Below are 22,995 nucleotides of genomic sequence, written 5' to 3' on the forward strand. Positions count from 1 at the left end.
GCTTGCGTGGAGATACTTTTCTTATTTTAACATGGGTTTCTAATTGTGTCACTGTTTTCGGTCACAAATAGCAACGTGGAACAACTTCGCCTTGCTTTGGTTAAAAACTCATAATCAGGGGACCTGAAATATACTTTTGCATAAATAGCTTCTTGCCCGCTCTAGTCTAGCCTTCCATGCTATTAGTCCATCATCAATTCAGACATGGAAACGTACTGTAGCTAATGGCTAGAGCAATCAGCAAGTCCATTGCTAGTTTTGCCAGAGACTTTCTGAAAGGCATTTCACCATTCTGTGCCTTGATTTACCCCATTAGAACAGACATTACAAGAACATACTACTTCAGAAGGGTAGCGTGAGGACCTATTAGTGCTTATGAAGCACTTCAAACTTCTAAGGCGGCATTAGATTAATGAAAGTAATAAAATTAGTAGCAAGTGCTGATTCATTAAAAGATTTTAAAAGTCTACACTGCGGGAGGAGCAGGTACGCACAAGATAATTGCTCAGCCCTGCTAAAAACACAGTTTATTCTGCAGTGTAGGTGGTGTCAAGCCACATTCCCAAATCATGTTACAGCCCAACCGAAACCAAAGGCTATCACATAATTCAGGGACAAGGTGAAGACACAATTCACGGTCTTGTCTACACTGCAAGACCAAAATGTGTTAGCCACACTGTAATGAGAACTATCAAAATCTGATTTTGCAGCATAGCTTGACTGATTTTGCACAGTAGCTTCTTTTTGTCTGCTTTCACAGAAGAGTCCACCTACAGTGTGGCTTTTGGGAGATTTCCCATTCATATTGCAACACTGATACTTGTTGAGGTGCTAATAATGGTCAAAAGTGTGGTGTAGCCAGCCTAGACTAATTTCATATATGAGGTGAAACACTCACACAGTTGGTTTCTGATACACGATTCTGGGTATGAAGGTGACAGCTCACACAGTGAGCAACACAGCATTGAGGCCTCTGTCCTTCCATGACCCCACACAATCCACCCACCAACAGTGGACCACTTGGAGGAAAAGGAATATGATTGTGACAATGAACTACACCTTGGGGTAAGCAATGTGAACAGGCCTCTCTGATCAAAAAGACGTCTCAAAGGTTTATTTCCTTAGGGCAGAACATCACCCTACTCTTCCCTTATCAGTTGGCACAATGAATTAGACTTTTCTCCCTCTGTGTAGCCCAGCATGTCTGTCTTATACATACAGCCAAGTAGATGTATGGTGCTCATTTAATGGTTTCCTGTCTTGACTTCTTTCTCCTCTGAGAAACCAGCCCATCAACACCTTTCCAGAGCTGACAGAATTGCCATGGTTGTGATCAACTGTCTAGATACCCTCTGTCATAAAATCGAACATTTTATGGAAGTAGTATCAAAATAAAACATTATGTTCTTTCCAAAGGCAACAGACAAGTAATTTGCATTTAATAGTAATACTTGCTTCTGCAGTTACCATGCTAGAGACTTCAGACTTGTTATGATTCAGAAAACTGGGGTTAGATGTAAATTCTAGAGCCTGCATGTCACAGAGGATCATGTTCGTACTTGTAAGCTGGCTAGCAAAGGTAGTCAACAATGAAAATTCAGAAATTAAACATATTCCTGTCTATTATTGTTTGATGAATCCAAGCAAGGCAGCTGCTGAAAAGCCCTTTCTTTAAATTTAAAGACCATTGCTCTTCCCACACCGCTGACAGTTCAGAGAGCCTGTATATGAAAGGAATACATAGGGAAAAAAAATAAAAATCTTGTGTCTCACAATTCCATTAAAAGGATCTATACTATTCCTTTCTCCACTCTCAGTTTAAGTTCTACTGAAGCAGCAGTAGTTTTAACCAGTTATTTTTCCTTTATTATTTTCACTGCTAAAAATAAATTGTTACTGAAATATACCATTATATTCTAGAGAGCAGGACACATGAAGCAAACCATAATAAAAAAAAATAAAAATACTTTCACACCAAACAGAAGGACAATTGGAGGCAGAAAGATCACAGGAAGGGATAGGTGCAGCTTTAGAGGAAGAAATTAATTGCTTACATAACCAGTTTCACATATTCTTCTCGCCTAAAACACACACTTTATTGAATGGACCTCACTAGATTACATGAACATCATCTGAATTAGAAAAACCCTTGAGCAGGTCAAATCATTATTTTATCCTCAGTAGTGATCATTTAGTTCAGTCTAAATTCTTCCACTATGAGGTTTGAGGAGAGCTGTTTTGATTCTTTGTATTTTCATTTCCCAATCTGTCCTTTAGGGATAACAAAGCAAATCTGACCATACAGAAGGACCGAGAGAATTTTGTTCTCTCTCACAGCTTTCTTACAGCAGGGAAATTACATATTTCTCAAATAATATCAAAAGTGTTACTCTTAGCAGGCTTTTGTAATTTAACAACTTCAATATCTTAAAGCCAGGAAGTCTGCTAGCCCTTACCTTCCCATAGTGTAATCCTAAAAGGTGACAGACACACACACAAAGCCTTTCTTTATATTAGACACACATACATGTGTGTAAGAGAACATCCAGGGATATACAAGTAGTATGGTCAGAAAAAGGCAAATATAATGAAAATTAAAAAGCTATTTAGGGATTCACACTTCCGGATTTTCTGATTTCTGTTTGGATTTTCAAACTATTTAATAGCAGTCTTTACTATTACAGAAATGATAGTAAGTCTCAGATGTATCACTAATGGGAAAGTAAATAACTAGAAAGACATACCCACACTTCTTGCTTATAAAGGACAAAATCCGGATAGTACTCAGCAAGAGAAAGGAAGTAGGACAGAAACAGAGGAGGTCCCAGCAGCAGTAGCACACACGGTCTTTGAAATAGTAATGTCAAGCTTAAAAAAAATAAATATTCCATTATTCCTGGCACCTGCTGAGAAAACATTATTCCCCCACCTTGGGCTGCATGTATGTAATAGTAGAGCTGCACTTAACTCACTGGAAACTGCTGTTTATCTGGTCAAAGATGAATGATTATCAATAGATTTTGTAATTTTAATACATATGCATATAGCGGTAAACAAACTCTTGCTGAAGAAAATATTTGATCCTTATTAAATCTAATTTTAAAATAGCTTCAAAACACATTTTTATGCTAATATACCAAATAGCACATATGAACTTAATAGGTTTTCAAATCTGCTTGTCACATGCTTACAAACACACGCACATATTTTTGTCATGCTTTCTGCACATACACTTGTGCAGTGTCAATAGCATCTGTGTTTGTATCTAGCCATTAACTTAATAGCATAAATATGTGTGCAATATGCTTGATTAAGCATTGGGTATTCTTGTACCTCAAATACATAAATTGGAACAAAGGACTGAGGTTGGTCTCCTTGGCAAACTGTTTTTTGTTCCTACAGTCAGCTGCCTGAAAAAGTCCATGCCATAACCTCAGCAAACTGCTCTCCCAAGTAGGAATTCAGTTTCTACCTGTTTTGCCCCAAGAATAACCTATGCCAAAACTATTTGGATGGTGTGAAACCTTCTTCTGATCCCCCTGAAGTAATTCAGCAACACGTTTATGCTATTTTTTGTATTGCACACTCATTTTCATCTTCTCTCCTCCCATTGTATTTTAGATAGCAGTCAGCACCTGTCTCAAATCCTCTGCACAAATATGCATGTGGGTGTTATTTTACATGCTACACACAGATGTTGAAGAGGCAATGTTTTAATGAGTTATGTGTAAACTCCGTTTCAAAGTGACACTTGACTTTAGGACTCTATTGCTAAATATTTCACGCTTTCCCTTACCCCTTCTCAGCTCAAGACCCCAAGACTGAAAGGCTTCGGAAAAAAAATCCGAAGTAGCTTTCAGGCAAGCTCACACTCCTCTGGTTCTCCCATACAAGACAGGTAATAGGTAAAGCGCCAAGCACTGAGCATTTTCCAAGCCACATTACATATATTACCCTGTATAAGCCAAAGCACCCTGTACAAAAGCTCCGCTGAAGTATAGCTCCCCTTAGGCAACTTCGCTTCTCGGAAGCCGAAGACCAGGGAGTTCAAAACCAAGGTGCTCTATTCAGAGCCTGAGGCAAAGGAGGCTACATACACTGAGCAAATAAACTGCAGTCAAATCCCCAAGGAAGTCCTTGCCTGGTTAATAGTTAATGCATAGGGCAAGTCCTCAATAGCCAGGAGCTACCTGTGAGAAAAGCAGCATGCAGTTATAAGATGACAGACACCTGAGAGCTGAACTTCAACACCTACTGAAATAGAAAGAACTATTTCCATTTAAAATAATTACTCTAAATTACATATTTAGACATTACAGTCATCAGATCCTAGCACAGGTGTTCTTGTGGGAGCAAAAGGTGGCTAGAATAATTGTTCAGATATATCTGCAATCACAATTCCGCTGCCTCTAAACAGTAAGACTCAGTTGGCTGGTTCATGCCAACCGGCTTGAACACCATCACCTTAAGAGCTGTACCAGCATGCACAGTGACAGCATGCATGCATGGCGTGGAGCGCAATAAACATTTTTCATCTCTAAAGCACATTTTCTAAAGAGCTTTTTAGAAAAAGATTTTTAAGTGTTAAATAACACACAGCCTGTACAGGACGTTATTTTTCCCCCCTCTTCCCCACACTTCAGGAAGATTAACGGTGTGTCCATAACTGAGATTTTTTTGTTTCTCTCATCAGTTCAATTGAATCTAGAATAATAAAGGGTTTTTAAAAGAGAAGGAAGGAAAAACGTTGGCCGTTTTCCCAATGCAAGGAAAGGCTGTCCTGTAAGCAGTAAAGGTCACTGTGAATACAAAATATGTTAACACTGGAGGATCTAAAGGATACTTGATAGATCTCAGTTTTCAGAACACCATCATGAAACAGGCAAATAAGCCTCTTTGTTGATTGATCAAATACTAAAATAGCATATAGTCTTCAGGACTTGTTAAGTGCGTTAACACTTTCTAAGCGTTATTTGTATATCAACAACCAGATAAGCAATTTACAGTTAACAAAAACAGCTAACAGTGGTCCATCTTGATTAAGCTTGGACAGTGGTTGATTGGAAAGCCTAAACAGTCTGGTGGCTTTCTAAAGGTTACACCAGTAAATCAGCCACAATTAAGAGTACATAACCTGCAACCCCATTTTTCAATTTTTTCAATTTTCTTGCTTTATCTTAAAAAACCCACTATTTCACTAAGGAGTGAAAGCCTTTGTAGAGCAGTGAGGATGACTGGAATAGTTAAAATTCTCTACAAATCTTTCAGATTAAATCCCAAAGGTCGAACTTCCCAATTTAAAAATTTTACACTCCATTCATATTGATTTTTGTCAGTATCTTAATAGCAATCATCTTAATCACATAGATTAAAAAGCACCAGAAGATACTTTAACAATAGTCAGAACTACAACAAGATAATGAAGAGTTAAACAGAAAAACACTGAAAATGAAAACCTCAAAAGAAAACTGCTTTAGGAATTACACATTATTTAACTGCAGACTTCGTTAAAACCATTTTGCAAAATCATTTATACATGCAAATTGAAAAACAAAAGCAAGATAGTATAGTTGTTTAGAGACACCCCTGTCCTTGGGTGTAAGATACCTTCTAACTATGGATGAACCTGAACACTGCTACTATGTATGACTCTGAAGCTTCAAAAGAGGTGAAAACCCCACTGAACCCAAAGGCACAGAATGAGAAACTTTCTCCTTTCCAAAACGTTTGTATATGCTGCAGTCATTACGGAGGTGACAGCAGCTCACAAAAACATCACTAAATTGTTTTTCAACTAGCTGATAACAGCGTATTTCCTTCAGCATAGATCTTCGGGTGAGCTGCAAAAATCTGGCTGAGTTTGGTAAATGCCCAAGCAGTTTGTCTGAAGAAAAACTCCTGCTGACACCACCGGGGAGTTGCATAAACAAGGTAGATAATTTAAAGCTAGTTTAGGTACATTTAAATAAGCGGCATTTACTGAAACACTGATGTGACCTAATTAGAAGGGGAAAGTTTCACAGAAATTAAATACCATGCCCACGGTATAGCTGCAGCATGCAGGCAGCACATTTAGAGGTGAAGCCACTTGCCAAGCTTTTTTAAATACCTGAAGCCCTCCTTTCTGGCCCCAGATAATCACTTTTTGCAAGAAAGGTCATTGCATGTGCTGGGCTGTCTCAGATTGCCCCTTCTGATCATATTTTGTGTTGCTGACTCCCTCAGATTCCTGCATACACTTAAGATTTAGTAGCTGAGGACCCGCTTCTACATCTTCCAGTCCTGTATAATTACATGTGGTTTCAGAAGTGGCAGAATTGTCAATATATGAGTATATATTATCAGTACTCATACTGATGTTATTCTTATATACCCACACATAAGAGAACCGTACCGCCTCTATGCCCCATTTTGCAGTCTCACACACAGGAGCCTGCTTTGGGATTCTGGTCATGCTGAAATACAGTCGCTACTAAAGAAAACACAACAGTTTTTGAAAGGGTGGATGGGGAAACTCTTGGATATATGTACTCCATTAATTGACTGCAAAGGATTAAACTGACTTTATAAAATACTACAACTGAAGTTGAGGGTTTTTTTCATTTTTGCATAGGTTTATCCAGTTCATCAGAAACACTTCCCAGCACAAATTCTGATGGCAGGTTAATTAGGAAATGTTTCTAGACTCCCATTAGAATTTCTCATCAAAACCAGCGAGTGTCTCTCAAATGGTTTAGCATGTGGGAGTCCTGTTCAAGCTCCTGTTCTGAGTCACGCAGAATAAGTGGAATCTGGGTTTCCTTCTTCCCAAATGCAGAATACTAATCGCTCACAGACTGTGGTGTCTCACAAAAATATTTTGGACGGGTTTGGTTTACCTTAGTGGAAAACAAGGGGGTTGGGGATGGAATTAAAATGCTGCAAAGTTTTGCAGAAAGTTGCTTCCTTTTAAGCTTTGTTTTAAACCTGATATTTGTTCTGCTAAAGCCATCATGTCTAACAAATAGGCATTTGGCCCCAGATTTAAAAAGAAGAGCAAGACAGAAAGGGGAGAAATCTGTTAGCTGCTACTTTGCAGCCGAGACAGATAAAATCAGATAAAAACACCTTGGAAAAGATGTTACAATAAGATAGGGCTGAAGGTTCACAACCAACTTCTTTAAGAGAGTTATAAAAAAAAAAAAAAAAAAAGAAAAAGAAAAAATTGTCTAAGTCTTAAAATCCGCTACTGCTTTTCCGTCAGAAGAGACACAGCTAACAGCAGCAAGAAATGCATTATAGCACTGCTGGGTTTTGAGGGAAGTAGTAAAATAACATCTGATTTATTAAACAAAAAGAGATTAATTTAGCTGCATGAATAGACAGGAGGAGGAGAATTCCAGTTCTGCCTAGTTCACATCAATACTAGACACATCTGAAATTTAAGAGAGAATTCCAAACAAGGTAGATTAAAACTGCTTCTTCTAGAGAGAAGTAATTTTGTGAGAGACTCCTGGTTGTTTAATGTCAAGGAGAAAGACTTGAAGATGTGATCAAAATGCACACTCAGGAAAAAAGTCCAGTAATGAACCTGGTATGCATAACTTTTCATATTGCATTGTGTTTTATGCAAAACTCTTCCAAAAAAGCAAATCTCATGAAAATGTGTAGTTCTTTTCAGACTTTTTGCAACACACCATAACTTTGAAATTACAAGCAGTCTTCATCAGAACTTTAGATCACATCTAAGGCAGCATTGCTAATCATCTGGGAAGTAGTTGCCTTAAAACAAATTACTCTGAGTTCTCTCACAAACTTTCTGTATGAAGAAAGCGTACAATGTTGTGCCATTTTCAATAAAATTATTCCTAATTTGCAAGGGAAAAAGCAATCCATATTCTCAGCAAGCTGTATTGAGCTTGATGCAGAAAGAGGCCGTATGCCAGAACTGGGGATGGAAAAGCGATCGCTCCATGCAGTGGTCTGGGCTTCCCAGCAAGTGCATTTTACAGCTCGCCAGAAGTCCACAGCCACCCACCTGTGCTAGTGCTGTGCTAGGTGCTAGTGCTCACGGCATAATTCTGCTCATATACAGTGTGGTGTGATGCGTAGGCAAAGCTCCCACCACACCTCCCTACTCAAATAGAAGTGAGACTGGGTCCTACTGAAAGCATAACTAAAATTAATTTTACTGAAAGAGACTTAGAGATATTTTTTTCTTTCCATTTTAGATGCTTATTCTGAGAAGCTGTTCCAGAAAGCCTTTACGGCATATACTAGATGCTCATTTTTTAAAGTAACTGGAATGATGTTTGACCTTCTGCTTGAAACCCATATGGGTTAACCTTGCTTATCTTCTCTGGTCCACTAGGTATAGTCACACTTATAATACATGAATGCTCAGTGTTACATTTAGAAGATCAATAGTTTCAAGAAGTTAAAAATTAGGCAACTTGTGATGGGGTATCACTCCCTTTCCTTCTCAGGAAAAGGGAAATCAGAGGATGATTGTTGAAAACTCTGGGTTTATCTCATTTACTTTCACCAATTCTCTTTAAGCTTACCACCTGCAAAGATTTAATTCATTTACTCTATTCATCAGAGTAACTCCGGTGGCAAAACTGATGCAGAGAATTTACATGTGCAGAGAGAGACTGAAAGAACCAGAAGCCCATTACTGATGAAGAGCATATTGCAGGTAAATGATCAGAAAAAAAGTGCAGGTAACAAACAAGCATGAGGTCAAATCTATCACTTGTATAAGCCTCCAAAGTAGGTTAATTATCACATGGATTACTTTGGTTCTGTTGCATTTTTAAGTCTTCAGATTCCAACGGACTATTAAGTGCTCAACCAATATTAATAGCAAGAATTTTTACATTTCCTGAGAAATAGAAAAACAAAAAGTTATAATAAAAAAATTGAACAGAAAAATGCATACTTACGTTACTTCACACAGCACCACTCCCATACACCTTTCCTGAAAATATTTTATTACAAATTCCCTTAACAGCTTCTAGTCTATAATGGCCAAGACTTTAAGAAAGAGTTCACTTGTGCACACGTGCACACTCACTCAGTCAGGTATCTTACCTTTAGGTAATAAACCATAAAATAACATAAAACAGCAAATGAATCCTGAAAATTATCAGCAAGTTGCTAGGAAGAAATGTGTAGAATTGAAATAACATTCTTAAAATTATCAAAAGAAACTGATTTGCTACATATATTTTATGAAAAGAGCAACTATACTCTGAGTAATTCACAGAATTGTTTGCTTGCTTCTTAAACTGTCTTTAGGTAGATTATTTTTTACACAATACAGATTCTATAATATTTCTCTCTCTCTGTATCCTTCCTTCAGAATGTGATTCTTAGCACAACTTACAAGACTTTATTCTACTTTTGCAATCTTCAGAAATGCACCTGCATGCTTGCACAAAGTGCTGCTGAAATCACCTTACTTACACAAAAGCCCAAAGTGATGATACCGCACAAATTCACATCATGGAGAGAGAAACAGAAGGAGATGACTTCACATAATACGGGTAAGACTTCTTTCTTGCAATTGGCTTTATGTGGCTGGATGGGAAACAATATAAATCACAGTAGCACATAGAGGATAGACAGAGAAAGGGCTTCTATCGAAGCCTTGATGTTGGGTCCTCCAACTGAAGCTTACTGATAAGCGACTGAAAAAAATATTTAATATTACAGTAATTGTATCACTATAATGTATAACATTATACAAGTCAAAAAATTTTTTTGCAAAGGTTTAAAATTCTGCTGAATTAATAGTGAGCGGTAAGGTCTCAGCCCAGGAATCCAATTTATGTATACTTTTTAAAGATGTTATTCAAATTGTTCAGTTATTTCTGAATGACAAAACAAACATTTGAAAACTAGCAATGTGCAGTATCTGACGTTAGGAGGCTAATCTCTTTCACTGAAATGATGTTTCCCAAGAGTATTTAAGAAGCGACATTTACCAAAACTCTTGCTTCAAGTTGATCTGATAAGTAATAAGTTATCATATGTTAATTTTTAGTTTGAGATTAATTTCTGTATTAACTAATTCAAAATAAGTGTTTTGCAAACAAAGCATCTAATTAGTTTGGACCCTGCTACTATATACAGATGCCTGCACAAAGAGCCTCGATCCATTTGCAGGATCTGTGTAAGTATTAGGGTTTGCTCTCACCCACCCAGTCAGTACCAACTGGACATTTTTCTGTTTTGCCCCTCCTGAGTCTCATTTGGCTTTGTGAGGAGATATGCACCATGGGGAATCAGAATGAATTTACAATATATACTTGCACATTAAATATTTGGGAAGAATTTTTATAAATATTTCGCTCTGCTTATTTCAGGTTTGGCTGTCACACAGATGACAGCAACATTCTAATCTGAATGAATGCAAAACACTCATGCTCCTGGCTGGAACAAAGTGATTATAAAATTTGGATGAACCAGAAAAAAGGGGCTTTAATCACATACCTTGCTCCTTTTTTCAATGGCCAATGTACACTTAGTGAAATGAAACACCACTCAAATTAATATTCCCCTGGATATTTCCTGGATATCACATCTTATAGCATAGAAAAGTGTTTCAGTCCATTACTCTGACTTTTTTGTTTTGATAACAACAACATTTGTTAATAATTTTTACAATTCAAATTTTTGGGGCTGAAATAGGAAAGCTCCTCTAAGCGTTCTCTGGTTCTAAATGTTTGATATACTTTTCTTTTTGACTAGGAAGCTATTTTCAGTGCTTGCCAAATGCAAGCATTGCAGCATCCTGAGGCAGGCTGGCCTACCACCCCCCCCAAAAAATAGCAATTGTCTTAAAAAATATATAATTTATAAGTGACAGTTGGTTTGCTCTTTTTCCATTTCTGGAGCGATGCACATGTGCATTTTCAAGGCTTCCTTTACGAGCTAGAAACCTAGAAAAGTTTATTTATGGTGAAAGTTAAGATTTTCACCTAAGACGACAGTTTGAGTTTTAAATCTTATGTATGTGGTGAGATTTCTTAAAAAAAACCCCAACCACAAGTGTTGACAACTACCCACCCTCTAGACTTACTCAGCATGTCCCACTACAGTTCATGCTACCTATCATTTGTTGAAAATTTTCCAACCTTTTTCTCTTGTCAGCTTCCATCAAATTCTAATTCAGTATTTATTTCACCTTCGTATTATCTGAGCTTTCAAAAGAGTTGTGTTATCATTATGGCTTCTCCTTCACTTAAAAAATATAACAAATTTTAAAATGTTCTGCTACTCAGAAAGAATCAGAATATAAATGAATTTTTCACAGTTACATCCCATGAAAGAAATAGGCCGAACAGCATGAGCGCTTCATCAGGCTTCGCAACCTGCTTGCCAGAAGCACTGTGTTTAACATACTCTTACATACCAAAAGTATGTGAAGACCGAAAACACCAAACTTGTTCTTCTCGTAAGACTTGACAGACATATAACAAAGTCTTGGTAACAAAATACATAAAGGGTCTCTAAAGGTTGATGGTTTATTCCCAGGAAACTTGTAGGGATTCAAATATTTCCAATCTATATGATGCAAACACTGAGATGGCTTCTATCCCTTAACAAGAACTTGCAGACACAGTGCGTACAGCCTCTGAGGCTTAGGAGCTAGCTGTTTTCACTTCTATTTTTAATAGCTAAATTGCCAAAGGACCAAAAGAACTGCACACAGGTAAGCCTAACTTTCATAAAGATGGATATATCCATTGTATGTAGATAAATACACACATCTCCACTGTCTCCTGAGATGCGTGCGTTTGAGTGAGTAGACTGAATAACTGCAAACTAAGCTTTTTATTTGCCTGCACATTTTATCTGTTACATACAAAGTTATAAATCAGTTGCATAGGACAAAGTGGAGTTAAGTGTATTCATTGCTTTCCTGAAAAAAAATTTAAAAATCAGATTTGGACTGTCATATTTTAAAATCTAAAAATAATCTGTATTTTGTAAAGGAGCAGAATTGAATTTAATTAAGAAAACAATATTCGAAGCCAATCTCATTACATTATACAACAGTACAAACCAGAAAAATCAACAAAATTTCAGTTTCTCACAGATTCTAGAATAGCATAAATTCTTTTCTTAATGCTAAAAAGAAACAGCAGTGAAACTGAGTGAAATTTAGCTGTTGACTGAAGTTGTATCAGTAGAACAGTGAAAAATCAACAATAGGCTTATGAGTACACAAGCACATGGACAAAGTAGATACCTTTAGCAGGATGCATATTTTCAGTGGTTTTAAGAAGTTGTATCTTCCATTCATGCCACCGTAAAAATGTACTTTATTTTCTTGCCATAAGGGAGTGTCCTTACAGTTTGGAGATAGTTAGGAAACAATTTATTTTTGTACCTATATCTTTTTTCCTTGCTTATGGGTTTACTCCTCATGCTAGTCACAATTCAAGTTTGTGTGAATAACAGAAAATGGCTGTCGTAAGCGTTCCCCACATGAACATTCACTCATAAATCAAGTTCTTGTCCCCTTTAAGCTGCTAGGGAACCTCCTATTTCCCCACACACACACTTTGGCTTATTAAGAAGGACACACTTAAGCAGAAGAAATACAAATATATTTTCAGACAGCTTTATTTTATATATACTTCCCATCTAGCGTACATGAAAAATCAAAAGGAAAGCAATCATTGACTTGTTACTTCATTTATTAGGAATTTTGCTTGGAAGGGTTCAGATAGAAAGCACTTACTCTATAACAAGCATTAAAGAATTGAATATAGCACTGCAAGAGCTCAACAAATTTCCCTTTACAAAGAAAGGCTACATTGCCTACATTTTGTTCCATTCACTAATGTGCCAGTTCCTAGTTTTTTCCATGAATTATTAATGAATCATTGTGAACAGGCATGACAAAAAGGAAATTAAACATGTAAAATTAAGCCCTTTCCCCCCCCCAAGTGTAACAAGAATTCATCTATGAGAACTTAACACAGCTCATAAGGACATGAGGTTGGTAGCCAAAATAGCCTGGTTTTATTTGTTTGTATTTCCTGGATAGGTTTGCAAATGACTTAGTTCACAAATCTTGTAGTTTGCAGACCTGCTAAGTCATCTGATGAAAAGGAAGGAACAAGAAAACCCCTAAAAATCCATTACCTGTCCATTTTATCTTCCTGTCCGTGAACCAGATAAAAAAAGGCTCCTGGCACCATGGCACCCAATGGGCAGAAGACATGGTTATGCAGAGCAGCAAACCACTGAAAATAACCTATGCAAGTAATACCTGCCAAAGGCTGACAAGTTTTAGTTTCCGCGGAGTTCTCATAAAACAGGACACTGTCCAATTCTGTTTAGCAGACGATTCTGAGAAAAGTTATTTTGTAAAGAAGTGAAAATCATGGAAGTGCTGTCATTGAACTCTTGCACATATATTTATATATATGCATGTTGTGTATTTGTACAAATTAGGCCATCTTATCAGCCTGAAAAAAAAAGCCAAAAAAGAAGCAATTCTACAACACTGCCCACCACACTGCTATTGAAGCCTGTCATACTTCAGACTAAAAGCTCTACAAAAATCTTCTTAGAGTTTACAATTTTAATTGTAATATTTGGGTAGAAGTTTTATAATAACATTCTTACGTCTCAATGAAAAACATGATTAATAAGTCATCTGCTCAGAAGTTAAAATTACTTATTTTTTACACACTTTTTAAACAGAGGGGTTATAGGAAGACCTCAGCTAAACTTCCAGATGTACACTTTTGTACCTTTGAAGGGGGAACAAAACTAAATGTGCATATGATATGGATTTCACTGTAATTGCTCAAAGGTCAAATTTGAGCATTCTGAAATTTGTGATCTGGTGTCCGTAATTCAAAATCTGTATCGGAATGTGTGGCCCATCTCTAGATATTTTTTTAATAATATGCCTGACCTACTCACTTCAGTACTCAAAAGGAAAAGCTTTGCAAGTTCATCAGTCCCAATCTCGTTAGTATCTTTCAACTGACCATTTGAAGAATAAGCACAAAATGCATTACAGTATATATGGAATGAACTCACTGTAAGGCGGTATACAGCTTACTGAATCTCTGTCCACCATGAGCTTGTTTTATGAAAAAACATAAAAGTTCACTTCACTCTAAGGAGGCCTGAAAACACTCCGGGCTGTAGCAGATCTTTGCTTTTGTTCATAACTCTAAGCTAAAAAACCCATCTGTTTGGTCTCATCTTTGAACTGAATTCATGGTGATCTTACCTTTTTGTTACTGTGCATTTTGCGTCAATAACGTAGCAACAATTCTACAAGTTTTGTGCTACATTGCTTCTATTCTACCTATACTTTTAAGCTAAATACTATTATTCTTCAAACTATTACAGGTATACAATCAAAAATACTTCCCCTCAAATCCACAGGCAAGCATCTGGCAGTGTTAGGTTAACAGCTGGACTCAATCTTAAAAAGGTCTTTTCCAATCTGAATGATTCTATGATTCCTTCTACAGATCAATGGCAACAGCACCTTGTTCAAAATTTGATACCGTGTATTCTTTGTGAGCGTGAATACTCCTAACAGCTTTGCACCAGAGACCCCTATAGGGCCAGCTTTACCCATCTGCAAACTGTATTACATATTTTTCAATAGAAGTTTTATGCTAAAAATATACAAATAGGAGCCTGAACTACTGATATCTTGTGACAGGTTGAAAGGAGAAAACATAAAACGTTGGGGTTTTTTTCGGTGGATGCATTTTGACCTAAATAATTTCCCTACCTTTCTAGCCCTATACACATCTATGGATACAGGGCAACATACAAAATAGAAGTACCAGAAGTATCATACTCATACGTAGGTATCAGAAAGGATCAGAGGCCCCAGAGGCTGAACGGAGGACGAGCAGAAGGCATGCCTACCACAGAGCATACGACTCTGCTTAAAACCCTCCTGAAACATAACCTCCACAAATTACCAGAACTGATCCCACAGCGTTAGCAAGGGGCTGTGAAACCCTTTAATCTACAGAGAATTTTTAAATAAAAAGCCTGTGGCAGCCACCAAAGCTCTTCAGTGTAAGGATGGTGCCTTTGTCCAGTACAGTCAGGGTGTACGTCGTGGGGGAAACTTGCTCAGTGGATTTTTGCTTTAATACGTACTCAAATGTGACCTACCAGTATCGGCAGACTTCTCCAAATTCCGGCCTCAGACGAGGCCTTCTCTGCATGTAAATTTTGCTGCCCTTTTGATCTACTAAGAAGTACATCCCGCTCCCCCAAAATCAACATGACTTTTTGAAGATTTGTGCGTACCAAGGCTGCTTTGCTTTCTGCCCAAGTAGGGCCAACACGAGTAAATATATAAAGGTAAAAATTACTTCGTTTAATGCTGTGTCTAGCAGAGACAAGCATGAAGGCAGAGACACAAAAGGAAGGACCCTGCCCTGCCTCTCCTCACCTGCTGCCCTCCACATCCAGCCCGCTGGGGATGCTGTTTGCTGCACACCAGCCGCCCTCTTATGAGCGACACAGCTCTCATTTTACCTAACCAAATTAAACGCTTCTCTTGTGCGGATTACTGCAAGTGACTACATTTTCAGTATTTTATTAAATGTTTCCTTTAAAATCACGAGGCAAGCTGCCCAGGTGAGGGCCAAGAGCCTTCTTTAATGGTGAGCCTGCAGTTCAGCTGTGGCAGTTGTTCCAGCAGGAGGTGAGGCCGCAGCGACAGCAATGGCTGTCCTTGCCTCCTTCCCCCGGCCCGCCAGAGGGTCTCTGTGGCATGGTGGTTGGACACAAGCCCCACCGCCGTGGTCAGTGGCACCCACGATTCCAGCCATGAGGAGGAGGACCGGTGCTTCCGAGCGCCTCATGCCCTCCTGCTACCAAAACGGTGGCGAGCCCACCACAGCAACATCATGCCCTTTCCTCAGAAGGGCCTGAAAACAACTCCTTGGTAGAACAAAAGCCTGCCTTACCTGCAGCTGGGATCTGCGCCGGCAGGACGGCCAAGAGCACGATCCTCCTCCACTCCATGTCGCCGGGCTGGGGAGCGGGGGGCAGAGGCAGCACCCCGGCAGGCTGTGCTCCCGCCGCAGGAAGCGCGCCCCGCCACCCCCTTCCGAGTCCACCTGCCGGCAGCGGCACCGAGCACGCGCCTTCCTCTGCCGCCCAGCCTCTGAGGGCTGGGGTTTGCCTTCTTGGTATTGATGTTTGGGGTTTCCTTCTGTGTTATTTTTTTTTTCTTTTTTTCTCTCTTTGCGAGGCTTTTTTTTTCTTCTTTCTCCTCTCCTTCCAGTTTGTCTGGTGGGTCCTAGGTCATCCCAGTCACAGCAGCTGCAGATCTCGACAGGAGGCCCAGAAAGCCTGTCTGCTATCAAATTTGGCCTCACATCAAAAGGGATACTATAGAACAGTGCTGTACAGCATAAGCAGAGGTTGAAAATCCTAAGTTATAGTCACTCTTGAACAAGTAGCTGGCTAAACTGGTAAAGATATAAAGTCCATTTCCAAATCTAACTGAAATACGGCATACCACCAGCAACCGAACATGGCTGCCCTCTGAGGGTACAGGGTGGTGAGAGCTGGATTCTGCCCGTCCCTGCAGACGGCATCCACAGGACATTATCAGCACAACTGGCCCTGCCTGGCTCATTTCAGTTGTACCTGTCTGTGAAGCAGACGCCTTTTGACATGAACACGCTGCATCTTTGTATTTTGAAAGGATGCTGGTGCGTGCAGAGCTCTGGAGCCATTTTGTCCTCCAAGGCTCCACAGCCTGTAAGGAGGGGAGCCTGTGTCATCTCTGTGGGAGAGCACTGTGTGCATCTCCTCCTCACTCGGCTTGAAACAGAAAGCCTGGCAGCCCCTGGCTATGCACGCCACTCCTACCCACTGAGCTGGCCCTGAGATTCAACCTTCTTGCTGCTTGAAGCTGTCCTCTGGTGACAGATCCCAAGGCAGAGCAGCACACCCCAGGAGAGAGATCAGTGGTTTGAAGATGGCTGCCGTCTGGAGCTAGCAGGGCTTTTCAGCCCCACACTGTAAGCTTTCACCTGTTAACACTGTTCTCTGAGCAATACAAAATCAAGCGGGTCTGCCCGGCAGCCACACAGGTGAAGCCTGGTTTCCCACAGGTCCAGGTTCTTCATCCAGCACATGGATGTTGCCCCTGCCACCCCTTGGCTGTCCCATGCCTGCCTCTATGTGGCCAGGTGGCTGGGGTTCCTTTAGGGTAATAGAGGGGAGAAGAAACCCAGTATAATGAAATATAAGTACGCAAGGTGATTTCTGAAGTTTTATAAAAATCTTCCTGAGAAAGAGGTATTAGACAGAAATAATTTCTCCAGCAAAGTGTTAGTGCATTTATATGAAATCATACCTCTTGACACAGCAATGCCAACTCACACTATTGTCTCATTTCAAATGTGAACAAGTAAGTTTTCACTTTTAGCAACAGAAATAAAAAGTACATTTTAGACAACTGAATTAGAAAATCTTGAAAACATTACTTAGATGCACCTTAAAGCCTAAAGCTCATTGCTGCCGCTCCCCTCCCTCCCTCACCAAAATACAACTGGCTTAACAGAAGATTGGCGATTTGTTCACAATAGTAAAACTACTAATATACTTCCTTAGGCTGGAAGGAAGCACAGGTATCTCAGGGGTTTTTTTTCCCCCATTTGTAATTCTTAGAAAAGAAAGAGAAAGAAGAATGTGCACCCCAGCAGGTACAGGAACAGGACCGGTGATAACCATTTCCCAATAGTAAGAGGGCAGCTGGCAGGGTGAGAGTTATTTTGCACATATGAGGTAGGATTTATAGTCTTTTGAAAGCAAAGTAAATTGAAGTTCTTGGAAGAAGGAGACCAAGAAATTCATCACCTTGCTGTCTGGAGTAATGAAGACTAATACATAGATAAAATAGTATTATCCTTTTATTTAATATTATATATTCTGCCAGTCAATACCAAAATTATTAGGCACTAGTATTACTCCAATACCCCAAACCTAGTGCCACATGCCATTTGGTGATACCTAGACAGTGCTGCTGAGCTGCTGCTCTCTTGGCTTTGGGGAGGGTTTCCTTTGTGGCTCTTCTACTCCAAAAGCTGCAAGGGGAGACTGGAGATGGGCTCTGACTCACCACCAGGCAGAAGGCAAAGCACAGGCCACGAGAGCTGCCATGCATTGAACCTGAACGAGGAGTCATTAGTCCCAGAAACGGCTGCGCTTGGATGCATGGTCTATATTCCAATGTGAGCCAGATCAAGCCCTTTCTGTCTCCTTCCCCCCTTCTGTGTAACAGAAGGCTGGCTGAAATAAGGAATTAGTGAGAGGAAAAAGACTCCTGCTCCCGCTGCAGGCTGCCTAAATCTCACTGATGCCTTTTCCAAAAGCTAAAATAATATCGTACTGATTATTGATACTTTTGGGTAGCAGTATTTTCAGAGGAGCAAGTGGCATTGTTCATTACTATTCTGCTGACCCCTGTCTCCTCCTGTTATTGATCATAGCTTCTCCCTCCGGCAGAAAGCTAGCAAATTATCACTTTGAATAAAGAGTTGAGGCCAAAGGTAAGGAAATGAAATGAAGAGCTGTATAAGAACGGGAGATTAATGGCAACAGTAGGCACACCAGGAGAACAGCAGTTGGGCCAGTGTATTTTGATGTCTAGAGAGGGAAAGGTCAGAGAAACAGAGTATATAGACTTCAGTTAGCAGTGTGGGTAGACTCAAAATAAGGCTTTGCATATAGCACCCCTAGAAATTGTCTCCTCCCCATCCCTCAGCATTTGAAAAAAGGCAAGCTTATGATTATAATCTAAATACGATGAAAGTATACCAAAGAACAATCATGCTTGTATTACGGGTTATTTTCAGAACATGCACGGCATGGGACATGCAAATCACATGCAGTCAAGGAGAATAGAAACGGTGAAGTGGTCTCCTCTCTAGGAAAAAGCTTTTCTGTGTTCGTACAGATGGCAATTACACACACAACGAGGAATTATTTGCTCAGTGTCACCTTTTCAGTCTATCTGGTCTGTGCATCTCTAGGAACTACATAGCACAGTAAAAACTTCAGCACCTCCTGCCCATATTGCGCATTAGGCAATCTCATTTATGTGCGGAATTAGACTCTATAACTCGAAAGTTATAAAGTAGGTATGTTTATTGCACGCAGATGCACAGGGGATCGCTCCTCCACAAGCGTGCATGCCCGAAGTGACGAACCATCTCACATTTATACAATAAAACAAATGAATATTCAATTAACGCCTATACATATTCGTTACCTAAACCCCGCTTCGTATGTTAATTAGCTTATCAGTCCTTTGCCTGGAATGTGGTGGTCTTGCAGGTTTGTAGGTGATTCATGTTCTTGTGACCATCCGATCTTCTCCAGCAAGGAGACTTAGCACTCCCTCCCTCTAGATAGCATTGGAATATCTCTCATCCTTTTCTCATTCTTTTTTAAATAGCCTCTTTGTTAGAGGAAGAAGGGCAGGCGTCTCCCTGTCTCCCCTTTGTTAGAGGAAGAGGGGCAGGCGTCTCCTCAAAACTGTAGTTGTCTCCTCAGAGCTGTGTGCCTATATGACCAGACACCGCACCCATGACCACTCACCATACCCACATTCCTTGAGCAGACATATACAATCACAATCGATGTCCATTGTCCCCATTTCACACTATTTCTCCATATCAATATGTGCACTGGATTTTCCAACAGTTCAAACCATACTGATGCTTCAGTTTACTCACTTCAGTCAGATTGCAAGAACTTTGTTAACACAGGAGTAGAAATGAATGGCAACACTAGTTCAGCTGAACCAGCGGCTATTTTTCTCAATACAGACAAGGCCACAGTGGAGGCATAAAACCCTCCCTGCTGGGTTAATAAAAGCTCTCTGCTAAACCTGACTCTTTATCTAAACATACGGGTGGAGGAAAGTGCATTTCAAGAATTACCTACACAGGGAAGACTGCAAGATTTGATCTATGGTTCCTGAAACAGAATGGGTCGGGGAATTGAAGTGGTCCCCAAGTAAAACTCAGTTGTGTTTAACACTGGTTAAGGTGCAGCTCATTATCTGTAAGGGTAATATCTTTCAAAAAACAGACAAGGTATGCATTCAGTTGGTTCTGGGCATCAATATACCATTCTTTCTCCGGACACAAGAAATTCTGGAACAGCTCTAATGCAAGGGGCTGATTCATCCCCAGAAGCATCCCCTTTTCATGCTTACTGGTTATGCTTTGGCTGTACTATGAAAAAAAAAAAAACACCCAAAAACATAGCATCAGGGTTTGCAGTTTTAACAGGAAATAAATGAAAACGAAAAAACAAACCCACACCACAGACAAGCTGAGGATTAAAAAAAAAATAACTACACACTGCCCTCTGGCTCATGTATTGCTACCGCAGAGAGCTTTCCTGTAATCATCACGGCAGACTGCTGGGACTGAGAGTAGGTCACTTATCAAAAGTTCTCCTAAGCCTATTTTATACAGTTAGTACTTGCAGGCAAAATGAATTCCTACATCACCTCATGGAGGAGCTGGCCAACGTTAGTGATGGGAGAATCCAGACAGACTGCAGAGTCTAGCCCCTGATCCAGCAGGGAGTGACAGCTGTAGTGCCAGAACTAACTCTACAAGTATTAAAATCATTTTTGGAGACGCTCACACAAAGATAATGGGTGTTAAATAAGCAACAATTTTCTCTGGTGAGAAAACTGCAGCCTCCAGCAATGCACGCCATTCATGCATTCGACTAATACACTCAATAGAGAAAGTCTGCTGTTTACAGTGTGTAAGCCCACAGTTTTTCTTGACAAAATGTTGCAAACTGACAGTCCTACATTGCTTCATTGCATTTCAATGTACTGTAGTGCCTTACAGTGAAGCCTCGATTTGCTGTAATTGGGTTCAACTGTGCTAATCCCCTTGGAATGCAGCAATTAATACTTATTTAGTGGTAATTGCTGCATTCCAAGAGGATTAGTCCCTGCCCTGCACTTTTGCCAGCATTGCAAATGGAGAGCTGGAAAGAAGACAGTGTCTAACTACAGGTCTTGCTTTGCAGCTCCCAACAGGGAGACAAGAGAAGCTGGTCTTGCTATAACTGCTCCCCTCTGTGTATGAAAATACTACATTTCCAAGAAAAAAGCACTTGACTGTCACTACTCCTTGCAGCTGCATTGTGCAAATAGAAATCCTGCCACATCCAACAAGAAAAACCAACAAATCCCAGGCACCTATACAATACTATAAAGACAAACACTGCCCTGTATGTTTCCTATGGGAGATGATAAACAAGCCCCGATGCAGTGTAAGAAGGAAATCCTATTCATTATTTTGGGGGTTTTGTGACTAGCAGTTCCCCGTTCCCACTACAGTCTTAAAATTTTCAGTGCAACATGGGGTTTGGAAACCTATAAAGGAGATATTAGTAGAAAGTTAAAATGCACCCTCTCTGAATACTCAGTTTTGAGACTACCGAATCTGTAATGTTGAATTCTTTCCTAGCCAGTGAAGCCTTTATGATCTGCTCTGGATTTTTATTTCTTTTTTTATGCACTGGAGACAACCACTTACATCATATGTTAAGAAGGAAGCAGAAAGCTTCTTTTCCTTTAGGCTGGTCAGGTTACTCTCTCTCACGTTATTAATATTTTCACCTGTTAATTGCAGGTGAGCCTCCCTGATTACATACAGTATGTGTAGAAAAATCTGGGACTTAACCTCTAAGCACACATTCTGGAAATGTTATTTTTAACTATAGAGTACCTTCAGAATCTTCCTGCATGGCTGTACAGACTATAATGGATCAGTAAGGTTATGTCTTTCATGAATATAAAAGTATTGTGAAGCCAAATTGTAAGACCTGTGACAAGTATCTTCATTTCCTTTTATTTTCTTCCCCTCTTCACCCTTAAAACATACCTCTTCTGCATTTTTCAAATGCTTATCTGGGGGAAAGTTAACCAAATTCATTTAAGCACTTAAATAAAAAAAATCTAATTCATGCTTAATTAGACAACTGTTTTCGGCTAAATGACGACAGGAAAGAACTCCTTATAATTGTATACTGCAGGTTTTGTGCCATTATTTCTGTATTTCTTATCTCTAAGCAGTTGCTTCATTTCAGTCTAGAAAGAGTTACTTTTAATAGGTTATATTAGCATAAAGCAGCATAGAAATACAAAGTATCTTCAATGTTTTCACATAAATATACACATTTACATATGCAATTACATACATACTACCTAATACTTCTTGGAAGTCTCTCTTTTGCATATAATTTCTGTAGTTTAAACAGAAGTAAGCCAAACAGCTGCAGAAATCGGAAGCAAAGAGTAGCGGGGAACCGTTAAGGCTTTTTTATCTAGGATATGAAGAACTAGAGAGAAAGACAATTCAGAACAATCACTGCAGCTATCAAGTTCTTTGATTAAAAGGAAAACATGCACTAAATAATACAAAATTTCATCACTTCGGATACTGACTGCATACTTGGTCTCAGTCAGCCAGAAGACTCCAGGCAGCTTTGCAACCAGCACAATTAATGAAGCTCAAATTCTCAAAAACCACTACTTCTGTACTTTTAATATACGTGAACTGGGTTTTGTTTCCTCTCCTGACCTTTCAATTGTCATGACATATATAGGCATTTGCAGCTTCAAGGTCAGACTACCTGTTTCAAATCAAAATTCAACACAGTAAAAAAAAAAAATCTGACAGAAGTGTCCAGACAACACGTTACCTAAGCCTTGTTTCCATAGAAGACCATGCTGCAAAGAACATTAACCACTACACTCAGAACAAACGAGTCTTACACTCTAATCTTATTACACTGTAATATTCAACACAGAAACTCTGAGGAAGCCTCTAGATAGAAAAGTTCTGAAGTCAAAAAGCCGAGGAAGCACCTCCAAGAGCTTTGCACGAGAAGCTCATGGCCTGAGCCTCCCAGCAGAGAGAATACAATTGTTGGGGAGCCCCAAGGGCC

At 39.5% G+C, this 22,995-nt stretch overlaps 1 protein-coding gene across 2 annotated transcripts in view; it reads right to left on the reverse strand.

Annotated features, from left to right (window-relative positions):
• CD247 (CD247 molecule) overlaps nt 1–16,177 on the reverse strand; it is a 57,678-nt gene extending 41,501 nt beyond the window's left edge. Inside the window, exon 1 of one of the 2 annotated variants that reach the window (XM_040582991.1) lies at nt 15,960–16,177. In XM_040582991.1, the coding sequence (XP_040438925.1) occupies nt 15,960–16,017 (58 nt within the window). In that variant the 5' untranslated portion in view covers nt 16,018–16,177. The remainder of the gene's footprint in view (nt 1–15,959) is intronic. The other variant, XM_040582992.1, reaches the window with a different exon arrangement.
• Nucleotides 16,178–22,995: the final 6,818 nt, after the last annotated feature.

Source organism: Falco naumanni, chromosome 2 (assembly GCF_017639655.2).
Source record: "Falco naumanni isolate bFalNau1 chromosome 2, bFalNau1.pat, whole genome shotgun sequence".
Taxonomy (NCBI): domain Eukaryota; kingdom Metazoa; phylum Chordata; class Aves; order Falconiformes; family Falconidae; genus Falco; species Falco naumanni.